General features: G+C 39.6%; 1 protein-coding gene across 1 annotated transcript; it reads right to left on the reverse strand.

Annotated features, from left to right (window-relative positions):
• Positions 1 to 917: 917 nt before the first annotated feature.
• ptpn23b (protein tyrosine phosphatase, non-receptor type 23, b) lies at positions 918 to 9,972 on the reverse strand. Its single transcript, XM_084131905.1, has 20 exons — positions 9,718 to 9,972; positions 8,905 to 8,979; positions 8,670 to 8,797; positions 8,479 to 8,555; positions 8,329 to 8,378; positions 8,079 to 8,210; positions 7,893 to 7,973; positions 7,670 to 7,795; positions 7,211 to 7,258; positions 6,941 to 6,997; positions 6,804 to 6,862; positions 5,653 to 5,732; positions 5,447 to 5,561; positions 5,262 to 5,327; positions 4,908 to 5,047; positions 4,299 to 4,604; positions 4,043 to 4,197; positions 3,781 to 3,932; positions 3,498 to 3,677; positions 918 to 3,174 (listed from the first exon to the last, which is right to left on the reverse strand). Exons 1-20 carry the CDS (start codon positions 9,799 to 9,801, stop codon positions 1,590 to 1,592), a joined length of 3,696 nt encoding a protein of 1,231 aa, XP_083988031.1. The 5' UTR covers positions 9,802 to 9,972; the 3' UTR covers positions 918 to 1,589.
• Positions 9,973 to 15,988: the final 6,016 nt, after the last annotated feature.

Consider the following 15,988-nt stretch of genomic DNA (forward strand, 5'->3'; position numbering starts at 1 on the left):
TGGGTATTTTAGAAGAGTAAAGGGCTCTTGAGCTCACTAAGACAAAACCATTTCTGACTAGCTCATGTCTTGTATGTGCCATTTTCATGTTTACATGCAATGAGAGACATCAATACTGTTCAATACTAGATTCCAGTCACTACCCATTAAGCATAGAGTGAATTTTGTGACCTCTTATCTTAGGCCTTTCTCTGACCTGTTTGTGAGTATAGTTTAAGAGTGTTTAAAAAAGATGCAAATGTTTATGGACTTGATTAGTCTAAAGATCTGACTCAATTTGAGCATCTCTGTTTTATTATTTACAGACATTTACTGCAGGATGTGCGTGTAGTAATTCTGTGGTTCTTTGTGCCTGAAGCAAATGAAGCATATTGATTTAATCTAGACAGCTCCAGGAACCCGTGAAGAGGGAACAAACAAGCTCATTAGACAACCCTACATGACCAGAACATAACCAGATAGTGCCATCATATGGCCATATTAAGGCAGTGGTGCATTCGACAATACCCTTCAACAATGGTGCATTAGCACATAACAGTATGTTTATTGTATTATCCACCACAATCTGTAGGTTTTGTTTTGTATACTGTATTAATAAGGAACGCATACTGCGAAACGTCCAAGAATGGTCTTAGTACATAAAGTGGGGTGTGGTGTGGAGTGATGGGAGGACAGTTAGCTTAAAACTAGTGAAAATTCACCTTTCACTATAAGGACCCTAAAACAACTCTGGACATAGGGAACAATTTCAAAGCATTGGCCTGGATGCCACTGCAAGGGGGAAAGACCTGAAGATTGTTCACAGATGCTCCCCATACAGTTTGAGCAAGCTTGAAGTGGTCTATAAGGAAGAGAACAACTGCACAAGTCCAGGTGCGTAGAGCTGCTAATTTTCTATAAAGGTAGACATGTGAACATATTTTCAAGTAAGCTAGTTTATTTAATATTGAATTTTATACAGAAGCAACATCTCCACATAAAATAATGGTGCAAGTCAATCAAAAAGCATTTCCCTTTTTATAAAATGAAAATGTTACGGTTTTGTTACGGTATAATACAGAGTTAAAAGAAAGCAGTGTTTACAATTTATAAGAACTAGAATAGTTTTGGTATTAAAAAAAAGAAAAACACAATCTCCTCATCACCATCATCGTTGTCATCACTCTCAGAGTGCAGACTAAAGTGCTATTTAGGAACAGAAATACAAAGAGTGATACTTGACATATTAGAGAATTGCATAGAATTACAGAGCGAAAGCAGTTTCCTTTTTTTCTTGCAGCACATTTGGTAAGTTAGTAATTACTGATTCAGAGAGTACAGTGCAATTCTGTGTCAGTACTGTACATGTAGAAAAGGCAGGTGTTAGTGTGTGTTCAGGCATTAGATCTTGTGTTGTGACTACAAAGAATCCAAATCACCAAAAATCTATTTTTTTCAGCAACCCCCTGTTGACACCCCTATCATATTTGATTGTGCGCTGTGTGGTATCCTGACTATCATTAACTGCTTATGTACAGTTGTTGGTATGGGACACAGCAAGAGACTGCTTTTATGATTGAGTTTGATCATTTATCCACTCCGCTATCAGTTTAGGACTCAATGCTGAGATTATCCACCTTGTTCTGGATAAGATTCAGAACAGTAGAGGAGTCGGACCTCATCTCATCAGTTGGAGCAGCACTTGATGTGGAAGAGGATGGCACACCTGGTCTAGGAGTGGAAATCTGGTTCTGGGATGAAACCTGAACAGGTGATGATATAGGAATGAGAGTGCTGGCAAGTGATAGTGGAACTGGATTGTCCATCATTGGGGCAGCTGCTTGTCCTGATGACGGATGAGTCACATTTTGAGGGCCAAGTATTTGGCTTTGACCAGGAGTGTACATGGGTTGCCCCCCTGGGCCATTAAACATGGTATTGAATTGGGGTGGAATGGTCTGTTGACCCATGTGTGTTGGTGCAAATGAATACATATTACTTTGTGGTGGTACAGCTCCTGGTGGCATTTGAGGCTGACTAAGTGGACGAGCACCATAAGGAATTTGGGGATTTTGGCTCAAGGGTGCCTGTGGAAAGATTTGAGAGCCTGGATGTACTTGTTGGGGTGCAGGGATTTGCCTAGGTTGCAAAGATGGAAAAGATGTGGCGGCATACCCCATATAAGGCTGAGGCATGTTTTGTGGAAGTTGTCCAGGATGGAACTGATTGGAAAGACTGCACTGAGGCTGAGTTTGAGCTTGTCCTGGAATGAGGGCTCCCTGAGGATGGGACACTGTCTGTTGGCCTGTTAGACCATGCTGGGGTTGGATGTGGGGAACTAATGCGGGTCGGTAACCTGAGGGGAGGCCAGGCTGTTGCTGTGTTTGGCCTAGCATGGGAGGTTGGACCTGTCCAGGTGGGAAGGGGGGAAGGATTTGCCCAGGAAATGCACTTCTTGGTGCGGTTGAGGGGATGCTTTGTCTAGGCTGGGTGGTAAAGCTTTGGCACTGTGTTCCCTGTATGATCTGATGGACAGAGGAAGACTGAGTCATGACAGCTGGCATGTGCTGCCCAAAAGAGTTTGGCAAGGATACTTGTGGTTGTCCAGGTAAACCAGGCCTAATGGAATTTTGAGGAATCTGTCCCATTTGTGGAGGCACAGAATAACCTCCTGTAACAGCAATGGGCCCACCGTGACCTTGCTGCCAGAGAGCTGGATTGTACCCCTGAGAAGGCACCTGTGCGGTGTTCGATTGATTAACCTGCGGATGGACATGTGTGATGTTTCCAGCTGATCTTGCCTGGAACTGCTGTGGTGGCAGCCCAGGGATTTGCATGGGAGCAAAGGGCTGGCCATAAGGTGCCTGATTTTGTGGGAGATTGTGGGACAACTGTTGCTTTGGATCTGTAGTTGGAAATTGGGGGTTTGGAAACCGAGTTGGGGGAAATGGGCTTTCCCCTTGTGGCCAGCTAAGAGGAGTTCCACCATGGGGAACAGGATTGGGAAGTAATGGACCTCTGGGCAAATTCAGATTTGGAGGGAAGCTTTGTAGTTCTTGTGGGAGATCTTCAAAAGAGGCAACAGAAGGACCTACAGATTCAAGACTGGAAGGGCCGGTTCTAGAACCAACAACTTTCTGGCCGACTACAGGTTTTCGGGCAGCAGGTCTAGGAGGCGGCCCTTTTTCAATCTCCCTGCAGAAAGTAATATGTCAGACAAGCATGGAATGAGATACACTGTTGAAAAACAGCCATTTGAAAATGAATACCTTTAGTATTAAGTGGTAGTAGTCAACTGGTTCATAATTCACACTGATGATAAGTATGTTTCAGATTCAATCTAAACATAGGCATCCCACAATCTAAAAATTTACTGAAATCTGAATTGTGTCTACTGTAAGTCAAGGTACTTGATCCTGTACATCCAGGTGACTGTCTCTTCAAACAGTGTACAGAAAAAAAAAATATATATATATATATATGTACAATATCATACCCTTCTACTTGAGACAACTTACTTTTCCAGCAAGGCAACTCGCTCCTTCTCTCTGGTTTGGCAACAGGACTTAGTTTTGTCCAACAAGCCAGAGGTCTTCTTGTCCAGATCCTGGTAGAAGTCTCTGCCCTCCTCCGCCTTCTTCATCAAGTTCTCATATGCCTCAAATGAGGCAATCAGGGCTTGCACAGTGCCATTCCATCTTCAGGACAAAATGAGAGGATTGCATACAATGTCACTGAAACAGATACTAACACTTAAAATTTGAGTCTTTTGACTATGAAAATACACAGACAAAAACATACTGTTGCTCTGTGAGAATGAGTGTCTTGCGGACAGGGGCGTACTGCACATTTGCTTCTGTCAGGGCTTTCAGGATGTTATCCTGAGCAATCAAGTTCTGTTCTATATATCCCTTCAGCTGATCATATTTCTTCAACTGCTCCTCAAACAATGTCTGAAAGAGAGGATAGAGGGAAAGACATTTTTGATTGGTCATTCGTTCAATTTGAATCGACAGCACAAAGCGATAAAGAAAAGGCAGTACAGTTTCAGTTGGTCATTAACCTTGATCTCAGCACGATCTGTGGTTACCAGGACTCCAGTGATGTCATCTTTATGAATAAGGTCACGGAGCTGACTCTCCAATGAGATCCTCTGCTTTCGCATTTCATCAACTTTGCCAAGAATAGCCTTAAATTTTTGCAAGGATGATGTTTCGTCTACAAAGAAAAGAGATCATTACATTTTTAGGGATAATGAATGAACTCACAACAGATAACTTCTATGTCTTTCAATGTACATCAGTAAAAAACACTTTTACCTTGACTGAGTTGTGGCTGGGGCAGGCTCTTTCTGAGTTCCTCAACAGATCCCTGTAACAGGCGTAGGTTTGGTATGTGCTGGTTCATGGCTCTGTGGAGCTCGGTGTTGGTGTTGCTGGCTGTCTGATGAGCAGCTTCATATTTCTTCAACTCTTTCTGAATCTCCTGTAAGACTGCAGACCTGGCCGGCAATCCCTTCTGCCCCACAACCTCTAATAAACTCTTCTCTCCGGCCTCATCTTCCTCAAGGGCACTACGGACCTCATCCAGGGATGAACCCACATCAGTGTAAACATTAGATAGTGCTGCAACACACACAAATGATTGGAAGTCATAAAAAGCATCAAAATAAAAATCAAACAATAATAGTAAATAATAAATTAAATTATAATAGTATTGGTAATTAGTCAGAAATATCATAGACATAACATTTCACAGATAGAATCCCTGTGAACAACAGATCATAGAATCCTTGTTTTAATGTTGAAATGACTTCTAAAAAAAACTAAACACACAGTAAAATGGCAGACTGCACATTTAATTATCACAAATTTAAAAAAAAATTGTCATCATTTTAAGTTTTTGTTTGTCTATGTGTATATTCTCACCTTGCATTGCCTGGACGAGGTTCTTAACAGTGTCTGGTCGTACACTGAGAAATGCACATTTTTCCAATACAACATCAGGCAGAGATTTAAACATGTCAATTTTATACACCGCGTCACTGCTTAGAGACTCCATAAATTTTCTGCATAAATTGAGAAGAGGAAAAAAATGTCAGCTACTGTAAAAGCCTATAGATACACAGAGTGAATTCACTTTTAAAGGGTTAGTTCCCCCAAAAATAGAAATTCTGTCATTATTTGCTCATCGTTCCTGGAAACCTGGATGACCTTTTTTGAGGGTGAGTAAATTATGACAGAATATTTTTAGGTCAATATTTGTTTTTATGAGTAACTTACTCAAGGATTTGGTTTTTGTCCTCTATTTTAGCCACAATGTCCCTGAGTAGCTTTGCCTTCTCCTCACTGAGAGAGAGAGAGAGAGAGAGAAAAAAGAAGAGGTATAATGGTTAAAAACAGAAACTTTCTACATACACTTTTAAAGTAACACATCAGTGAAGCATGTTACCAATGTACCAGCTGACCTGTAAAGGGATGATGCCTCATGAGTTGCCATGGGAACAAGTTTAGAGAAGAGGTCAGGGCCAGTGACACTTTGATCAGTTAGACTCACAGGTAGGGGTTTCACCAACGATGCACCTGTGTAGCAGATTTTACAAATGCGAACTAAATAATCATTTCTAAGGTCTGTAAGATAATTTTAAAAGAGATATAAGAGCTGTTTGTATACCTTTTACTGCCACCAATGTGTCCAGACTGGGCACAGACTCGTGGTAAATGAAGTCATTGTCCTTCTTAGCTGAGTTATATCTGAAACAGACAAAAAGTAGGAAAATGACATTAATCAAATACTTTTAAAAAGACTTTTGGAGAGATTAAACACCACAGCATACACTGAAAACTTGTAAGACTAAAGGCCCTTTCACACCGGATGCGTAACGAAAAAGCGAAACGAAAAAGCGAATAGTTCGTGTGCGAATAGTTCGCATCAAAACCATTCACATCAGCCGCGATGCGAATTTGCGACGTCTGTGACGTTCAGAGAGCTTCAACATTCCAAAACTTTCGCGCGAATCGCGCCGACAGCTGAGAAAACATGGACACTTCATCATCATCATCATCATCATCCAGTCATAGTCATAGCATCCAGTGAAGACGAGCTTTTCATTTTATTTAAAAGACAGAAAAGAAGGTTTTGGGTGCACCCAATCTTACAGAACAGAGAGTCTGAAGGGGAGTATGCTAATGTGCACAGGTTTTTTTTGCGTCTTCAACTAAACACAGTGCGTTTTGTAATGTCACTACACATTACATGTAACACACGAAGTAAGTTAAAAATCATTCGACTAGAAACTGTAGATATCACAGAAAGAATGTATAGTATACTAAAAGCAGCCCTAAATAGTCTCACTACATTTTGTTACGTGTTCAAAGTAAACACGGTCTCTGTCTCTATCTTTGACGATAATAGTGTTCGCTTTCTATCCCAAATGTAGTTTGGCCTGCTAGCCTACACAGCACAGGACTATACAACGACTAAAACTATCACACAACATACTCACAGTCAAGATAACCGAGTTGGTTGGCAATGCTACGCCACACATCGTCTTTCAAATTGTTGTCCTTGTAGTGTGTGATTGGCTGAAGCCTATTCTGTCGCCGCAAAAGTAAAAAAAAAATCGACATCGAAGCGAAAAAAATAAAAGTCGTTTTTTCGCCGCAGCACATTCGCGTTCGGTGTGGAAGCACTCATTACACAAACAGCTGATCAAAAAATAAACCCATCGCGCGAATTATTCGTGCGTCAAAATCGCGTCCAATGTGAAAGGGCCTTAAGGGTGTAATTTGGGTATTATCATAGTAATAAATGTGAGATCTTACTTTCCACCAATCACATCCATGGTGAATTTCAAAGCTTCCTGTACAAGTTCTGGTTGACCCTGAAAAGGTTGAGGAGTACACATGTAAAAGTGCTTAATGAACAGGTGGGTTGTGTGCGGGCGTTTGAGAATCTTTACCTTGCTCTGCTTAATTGCCTCATTAAGTTTGTCGATAGAGTACTGAAAGTATGCGACCTGTGGAGAAACAGCAGGCGACCTCACACTGTCATCAGAGAATATTATGCCCATATTGTGCAGTGATACTCAGGTACACCAAGTAATGTCAAATATCAGCCAGCAAAACATAAATAAAAATATTACTATTAATAATAATATATAATAGTAAAATAATAGCCCATTCAATTCAAAATGTCAGCTAAAAACAAATGCACATAAGCACATACTTACTGCTTCTCCGTATTTCTGCTGTTCCTCTGACTGCTTCCCCATGTGTAACTAATGAAAATAAAATGAGGCATGGTTTATGAAAATAACCAACAAGTCTATGAACATGCATTAAAGGGATAGTTCACCTAAAAATTTAAATTCTGTCATAATTTACTCACCCTCAGGTTGTTCAAAACCTATATGAGTAATGAACACAAAAGAAGATATTTTGAAGAATATCAGTAACCAAACAGTTGATGTACCCCATTGACTTTGTATTTCCATACTATGGAGGTCTATGGGATCCATGAACTGTTTGGTTACCCATATTCCTCAAAATCTCTTCTTTTGTGTTCAGCAGAAGAAATAAATTCATACAGGTTTGGGACAACCTGAGGGTGAGTAAATGATGACAGAATTTTCATTTTTGCCTGAACTATCCCTTTAATATAAACCGCATGGTGAGTGTGATGGTCTCACGTGTGTGATGGCACTGAAGTAGCTGATCTTCATGCTGATGAGTTTCCCCCACTCTTTCTGAATCCTTCCTGGCACACATTCTGAATTATCCAGCAGCCTCAGGCAATCCTTATAATAGTCACACACCTGCAATCAGACATTAGGGTTGAAGTGGCAAATGGGCTCTGTGAATCAAAAACCTGCTGTGATGTTGACAGATAAGCACATGTCCAGAACTTCATACCCGAGCACAAATCTTTGCTATTAAATGACTCTTTCTGTTGTCTAGTAGAGTTTTCTCCAAGAGACACTCTTGAGCCTGTGCCTTCAGAGAGAACGATAGAAACAGAAAAAGAGACGAGAGGTTGTCAGATTAAAGGGGATTTTCCCAGGTAATAAAAGTAGCATTTGTGTGATGGACTGTGTTTACCAGCATGAGGCTGATTTTGATTGAAAGTGCCTGGCCGCTCATGTCAGAGCTGTAGCTGTGATTGTAGTGGTCTCTGAGGTGAGTGAAAGCCCCAGCAGAACACTGGAAATGCGTACAGGACACTTTCATCCCCTTAACACACCAACACACGCATGCACACAAAAGGAGCAAAAGGTTAGAAATTTCAGTGAATCATTTCATTTTTCTTAAGATTTCTTAAGAGCAAATATATGTAAGAGTGCATGTTCACCTCCTCGGACAGGCGGTTATCCACAGCTCCCAGCAGCGAGTGCAATGCACCTAAAATGCATTAGAGGGATTGTTGATAGATGAATTACTAAGCAAAACAAATTTGCAGTAACCCATATATGTGCTGAAGCTTTGACTGCATTTAACTCACCCAGGTTATACAAGACACAAGCCTGCTCATAGTTAATATCATCATGTGTGATATTCCTCCCTGAGAAGATGTCCGTCCTGCGAGCAGAAAGAAAGCACGAAAGCTAAAACGGCATGACTACCACACATCTTGCATGTCGACATAGCAAGTATGGTCTTATATCAAAGTGAGCACCAACGACATCATTTTACCAAGTCACGGGCACTGCAACCTCCTGGCCAGCTGCCATGGGAACACGACTCTGCAGAAAGTGCAGCTGACCACAGTACTTTCGAAGAGTGCTGCAGCCCTCAAAATCCCTCGGGATGTTTACCACACTCTGAGAATAAGATTAAAGAATGAGAATAAAGAACCTTTTTTAAAGCTTGTTAACCACAGACACAACTGTTCAACTACATTTCCCACTATCCCATTGATCTAGCCCACCTGTCTGAGTTGCTCCAGCCTCTTCAGTGACTCAGTGTAGTTCTCAGGGTTCTCACCATAGTTTATCTGAATGTACTGGGACAAAAGAGGGGGAAAGAATACTGTTATATTTTTATTCTACTGCAATCCAATGTTACTGTCATACACAATATGAAACAATCTTGATCAGGCAAGGTCCTTTAGTTGGCTTAATGCAAATGTGTAAAAAATAAGACTAGCGAAAGCGAGGGAGATAATTTGGTTTTCAAATGACCAGGTTACACAAGCACAAAGGCTGTGAAAATATCAGTTTCATAACAACTGCTGTTAAATGGATCCACGAGTAACATAAACCTTGAAATCAGCTCCTTGCATAAAATTACGATACAGATCTGAGTCTGAGTGCTATGCAGTAGTTATTAATAGAATAATATGTTTCAAGAGGCAAATATTAATTTGTGAAACATGAAACTGACGTTAGAATATTGCGCAATATTCAAGGCGTTTCTTCATTTTCATGTCTACATCCATATCAAAATATTTAAAACAAAACATTTTCTTAATAATACTATCCTAACTTGTAATCAGTGTATGTTTTCATCGCTTTCCATCCAGTTAACCGTTTGTGAAAATAATTAAATAAATAAATAAAAATACTTTTACCCATACCTAGTAAACTTCCCTAAATTACAATACAGGCAAATACCTATTCCTTACTGAGTTTATGTTACGGAAATCAAAAGATAACGTTAGTGTGCATAACAGGAATGATCCTCTCTGGAGCTGATCACTTGTGTAACAGGCTGGATTAATGTGACGCGGATTCTTTCTCACCTGTCTGACAGGAGGACTGAACTCAAACTCTCCAGCTTCCTTCAGCTCCAGCCAAATCATCGGCATCCTGGGAACGGCCTCCATTTCGACTCCACGAAGTACTATTTCAACTTAACACGAGTTTTCAGCGGTTTCGTACAACTTGTTTTTAATTACCTAAAAAGACGAAGCTAATTATAATGTCTCGATTTGATCAGAAAACTTGACGCCCCGATCCGCCTGACGCTCCAACCTTTGACTCGTCTTCAAAACAGTACGTCACCGGAAGTACGTCAACATCCATAGCATAAGCGATTTACATTAGCTTTATTACCTTGTTTGTCTCCAAATATGTAACTATTTGTACTGTATTAAAAATACTCAAAATAAAAAAAAAATTCTAATTTGATTTATGATATTCTGAGTAGCCGACTTCAGTCTCAAAGAAATCATTTGTTATACATTAATGTTGTAATTTGATCCATTTTATATGGCAACTTTTTATACACAAACAAAAGGTATCAAATTTCAAACTTTTTTTTTACCTAATTTTTAATAATCTTGATCTTTTATATTTAATGTTTCATAGAATAGGTGATATTTCATAATATAACATAAAACGAGTTGGCTATATTATAGGACATTTTATATTAATGTTCATTAATGTTATTCTGAACAGTCTTGAACATTGAATGTACGTGGGTCTATTGCTTTATGTCTCAGAAATGTTGAACTTTAATAACATTTATTATTGTTTTTTTCTCGTGTATGCTCTAGGTGGCAGCAGCGTATCAGTTTAGTGTTTTGAATAAGGAATTATAATCAGCCAAAAAAAAAAAAAAGAGTTCTTTATTAAGTTAAGAAACAAATAGCCTCCGCATTTAAAATGTCTGTGTGTAATATAAGTTATGATCTGTTGATTAACTCTCCGAAATACGGGGTATAGAAAATGTAGTTACCTTAAAAATATTAGGTGTAACATTTAAAAGGTCAACTGTATGTAGTTCTCTAAAATGCATGTTTGTGTCACTATGTCTCTCCATAGATAAAAACTCAAACAGCAGATGATGGTGATGAAAGAATATGGCAAGCTCTAAAGATCAAAATACATACACACATACATACAGTAGCCTACACAGTGAAAGACCACAGGGTGATCGTGTCTCTCTCTCTCTCACACACACACACACACACACACACTCTCTCTCTCTCTCTCTCTCTCACACACACACACACACACACACTCTCTCTCTCTCTCTCACACACACACACACGCACTCTCTCTCTGACACACACACACACTCTCTCTCTCTCTCATGCACACACACGCACTCTCTCTCTGACACACACACACACACTCTCTCTCTCTCTCTCATGCACACTTAATACTCTTACACATGGCTGGTCTTGGGCCTTTGTTGCTCAGGTCTTTTGTCCTGCGTCTTTTCCCCTCCAGCTGGTAAAAGACTTATTTTCAGAGCAGACAAATGTCACCGGTACGTGTAAGAATATGTGTGTGTGCACCGTATATTTCAGTTTGTATGATAGATGGTTTATATAGCAGATATACTTAACCACATGGGCGCTTTGGTAGATAGGCTATAAAACGAGATTTAAGGAGATTTAACCTTAAGGCAATTTATTTTGTTTATTTGGTAATAACTGGAATATTTGCAGCTATGTGGCCTGCAGTAAAGTTTCCTGATGCTTGGTGATGACTGAAAATGAAACTTGCGGCAAGGTCACAGCACACATGATGCGTCTAAAGATCTGTTTGGAGAACAATGTCCCGCTCTTCAAGTCCTTGTTTCTCCAGAGGTGTCTAGAGCACTGGCGCTCTGTATTGATTGTTTAACATCCCACAGTCTTTCCTGAGCGCAAGACCTCCTTTCCTCCCTCTTCTGCGGGGTGGAGTGCTAATCTGCCTGCATGGGGTGACCATGACATTTACCCAGGAATTATGGGAACATAATAAACTCTTAATCAAAGAGGCAATGACTTCTGCTACGAGAGCAGGAGAGCAGAGAGAGATGCATCTGAGTGTGAGTAAAACGAAAGAGAGATCTATAAAGAGTCAAATCTAGACAAAGATGCTGTCACTTTAGAGTTTAACTATGTGAAATATTGATGACTAATTTACATCTCCCGTGTGTGAGACACGACTAGTCCATTAGCACTATTTTATTTTGATTGGTAGGTTAGACTTTTCATGTTTGTAAGTCTACTTTGGGATGCATTTTTAATTAGTGTGAAATGAGACAATCAAAGGGAAAGAATGACATCCATTTGTAAAGCGAATCGTTTAATGATGCAATCTTCTCAAAATCAGACAGACCTTTAATACAACTGACATGAGCAAAAAGACCACTTCTCGAACAGAAATATCAAGGGATATTCGATGTAAAATATTCAGAAGCTTAGTGGATTCTCTGCGGTGACCATCCAAAAAAAGTGTATGTATTTTAATGAGTTGAAATCATTTGCCAATAATTAATATGATGTTAATATTTTATATCTCATCACTCATAAGCCCAGCTGGGTCCTGCTTCTGACTAACCAATGACTGACAGCCAGCAGTCTCTCTACCGTAACCATGGTGACACCTGGTCTCTCATGGACTCAAGACTTGGAGACTTTAATTGGAGTTTACTGAACTGAATCAGAGTTCCTAGAATTAGAATGACTTGAATATATTATAAATTTAAAAAGAGAGAGAGAGACAGAGGAAAAGAAAAGATTTGAATGGGTTAACAAAGCAAGAAAGTTTGAGTGTGTGTTTGACAGCTACATAAGAGGATAATGGAAAGACGGAGGTGTGAGTGATAACCATGAAAGGAGAAGATCAAAGGATTAGTTTTCTCTGGAATGGTGGTGGCATTTCTACGCTCGTGATGATTGGATGATTGGACTTGGATGTTGTAATGTGTGCTGGTTTGTAAGGAAAAAAACACATTCTTTAATATTAATAGATGCTAATCGCAGAGAGCAGTGCATGCTGGGTAACACAGAGCGCGCAGGCCACAGGACTTCTCCTGGTTGAGGTAGCAGGATTGTTGGATTAAACCCCCACCGTTTCTCCCAGAGCTTTCTTCTCAGTCATTCACACAGCCTGTTATTTAATAATACGTGGATTTTGGTTTGCTATGAAAGTTGTAGACTATAATCTCACGTGTCTTTCACCTCATTTTTAACATGAGCGGACATGGCCATTTGTAACTTGAACGTGCAAGGCTTCCGGTGTCACAGAAAACGGCATACTTCCACATTGCAAAATAAGGTGGATATAATGATCTGAATTTGTGTGTTTTGGTAAAAACTACATAATGGGGACAAAATGTTTCCACAAAGATGGCAATATCCGAAATCCTTGTGGGGACATTTTTTTGGTCCCCATGAGGAAAACAGCTTATAAAGTGATGTTTTTTTAAATTGTAAAAATGGAGAAAGTTTTCTGTGATGTACCGGTTTAGGATTAGGGTTAGTGTAAGGGGATAGAATAGTTTGTCCAGTATAAAGATCATTATGTCTATGGAATGTCCCCATAAACATGAAAACGTACGTGTGTGTGTGTGTACACAGCATTCAGAGGAACCACTCACACACACCCATGACAATGTCAACTCCAGAGAAGTGTGATTTTGCCAAGTAAGATATGTTCCTTTATCAACATATTTTATTGATCCTGGAACAACATTTCTGTCTGAAAATTGTGTCCAATCCCTATCCCTACCCCTAAACCATAACCTACCCATAAGTTATCTCTAAAATCGGAGGGAAATGATAGCAGAATAACACTGATGTAGATGCACCTAACCCTGGTTGTAAGCCTAAACTAGCCTAATGGCCGGATTTTCAGACAAGTCTCAAGCCTAGTCCCAGACTAAAACGCATGTTTGAGCTGTCTTAACTGAAAGCAACTTGTACTGATATACCTTAAAATATGTCAGTGCCATTGTTTTGTCTCAAGATGCACATCAGTAATGTTCTTTCTAAGTCACGTTTATAAAAGCTACTTAAATGTCCTAATTTAATTAAAGAATACTGGCTTAATCGAAGCCCTGTCTATGAAACCAGGCCATAAACTTTAAACTTCTCCCTCAAATCTGATTGGCTGATTGGATGTCGCTCCAGGATAATCAAAGATGCTGATCCAGGAACATGTTGAACTTGATGAAATCACCTGATGTCTGTGAAATTTGAGAGAGAAAAACTATTCAACCACCACACTTGATGGTTGCTTTTTACTTCATTATCTACTCCAAATCATCTATTATAGAAATAATTTCAAACATTTAAGCATAAACCTTCTGATAAATTGTTTTAAGTCTGAGAATATACATTTGCTGAAATGTTGCCAAGTTGACTGGTAGCGTAAATTAAGACGACAAAACATTTGAACGCTATAGTGTTACAGTGAGAGGTATGGTTTTGAATTGGATGAAAATTAATATTTTGTCATTGCTTATACATTCTCATGTCACTTTTTTTTTTTTGTCCATACAATAAAAGTACATATGGGGGCCAATGTTGTTTTGTACCCCATTGACTTAAATTGTTTGGACAAAACAGTTAAAAGTTCCTCAGAATATCTTCTTTATGTTACACAAAAGTAGTAGTAATACATTATTCATTTATTTTAAATACATTTTCATTTTTGCTAAACTATCCCTTTTTAACGAGCCATCATTCACTGTTGATGACCTCCTCGGTGGTTTCTAGCACTCTGACCATTGACACAAATGGACACCGGTGTGCCTCTTTGGCTTTTATATCTCGTTCCATCAACATCTGGCAGAGATGTGTGTGTAAGTGTGTATGCAGAGGAGGCGTGCTGTGCTGAGCAGGTGTGGTTACAGGAGGGGGTGTGACCGCTGTGAGGTTCAGTGGAGTGATCAAGAGCGATTTGGGGCGGAAATCTGGAGGGACAGGATGTGTGTGTGTTCAGAGGATTAGATTGGGAGATTGGCAAAGCGTTTGGCATTATGCTCTCACTGGGGTCCACGCACACCCCTAGAAACTCTGTAAGATGTTCCATGCTTAGGGGGGCAGAGCCAGAAACCAACCGAGTGCCGTTCAAGCTTGATAAGACAGTTTTTAGTGCAGTGCTGACATCAGGGAATTCACTCATGCGATGATGGTACTGAGATTTAAAAAAAACTCTTTGCATTATGTATGTCTACGAGAAGCCCAAAAACATATTACTAGGTCAGGCATCTGACACATGCGTATGTGGGTCTGTTAGGATTTATATGGGTTAAATCTTGATGGACCGCATTATAAGAGCAGTGTGGCATCCGAAGACCCTCGATGTGCTGTTGTCTTTCTGACAGAAACCGGGTCCCTTGAACAAAGCAGCGTTATCATGTGTCACATTTCATAAAACATGAATTGTTATAAATAGACACATAACTAAACGGCCAACATTCACATCTTATCTAAGAAATCCACGCTGACAGTTGTGAATTATGATGGGGAAAAGTAAAAGCAGAGCAAAAGGGAAGTTAGGCAGAAATTAAGATTTGGTTTTAAAATGTAATGCACAGTGCAGACGGTAATGACAGTGTCTCCAAACTGTAGTGCAAACAAGCGAACATTTCTGACTGAATAATACATGAACACAATATGCGACAGCTCTGTTTTTATGCATGAGGGTCGCAGCTTGTTATCTTTAAGAAAGCACATCTGTTGCCCTCAGATATTCCAGGGCTAATGACTTTGAAACGGTTAAAATCTTGTTGCAATTATGGTAAACTGGCAGCTGGTTTCCACCATTTTTTATTTACCAATACAGTAACAATACAGTGGCCATGTTTCACATTACAGTGAAGTCATAGCATGAAGTAATGTTTGTCACAGTATATTTTATAGTTTATAAAAGGCCTATATTGGATAATAATAATATGTGCACCCTAGTAATTGTATTGTACATACAGTGAGGAAAATAAGTATTTGAACACCCTGCTATTTTGCAAGTTCTCCCACTTAGAAATCATGGAGGGGTCTGAAATTGTCATCGTAGGTGCATGTCCACTGTGAGAGACATAATCTAAAAAAAAAAAATCCAGAAATCACAATGTATGATTTTTTAACTATTTATTTGTATGATACAGCTGCAAATAAGTATTTGAAATCAATGTTAATATTTGGTACAGTAGCCTTTGTTTGCAATTACAGAGGTCAAACGTTTCCTGTAGTTTTTCACCAGGTTTGCACACACTGCAGGAGGGATTTTGGCCCACTCCTCCACACAGATCTTCTCTAGATCAGTCAGGTTTCTGGGCTGTCGCTGAGA

The sequence above is a fragment of the Abramis brama genome (genome assembly GCF_963993115.1).
Source record: "Abramis brama genome assembly, chromosome: 12".
Lineage (NCBI taxonomy): Eukaryota > Metazoa > Chordata > Actinopteri > Cypriniformes > Leuciscidae > Abramis > Abramis brama.

What these genes read in the sequence shown, in the direction of transcription:
- ptpn23b (XM_084131905.1), bottom strand. Translation starts at nt 9,801, where the DNA reads ATGGAGGCCGTTCCCAGGATGCCGATGATTTGGCTGGAGCTGAAGGAA. An exon ending in ATAACCGCCTGTCCGAGGAG is followed by an intron (nt 8,211 to 8,328) that starts GTGAACATGCAC and finishes TGGTGTGTTAAG; the next exon opens with GGGATGAAAGTGTCCTGTAC. An exon ending in TAGCAAAGATTTGTGCTCGG is followed by an intron (nt 7,796 to 7,892) that starts GTATGAAGTTCT and finishes GTCTGATTGCAG; the next exon opens with GTGTGTGACTATTATAAGGA.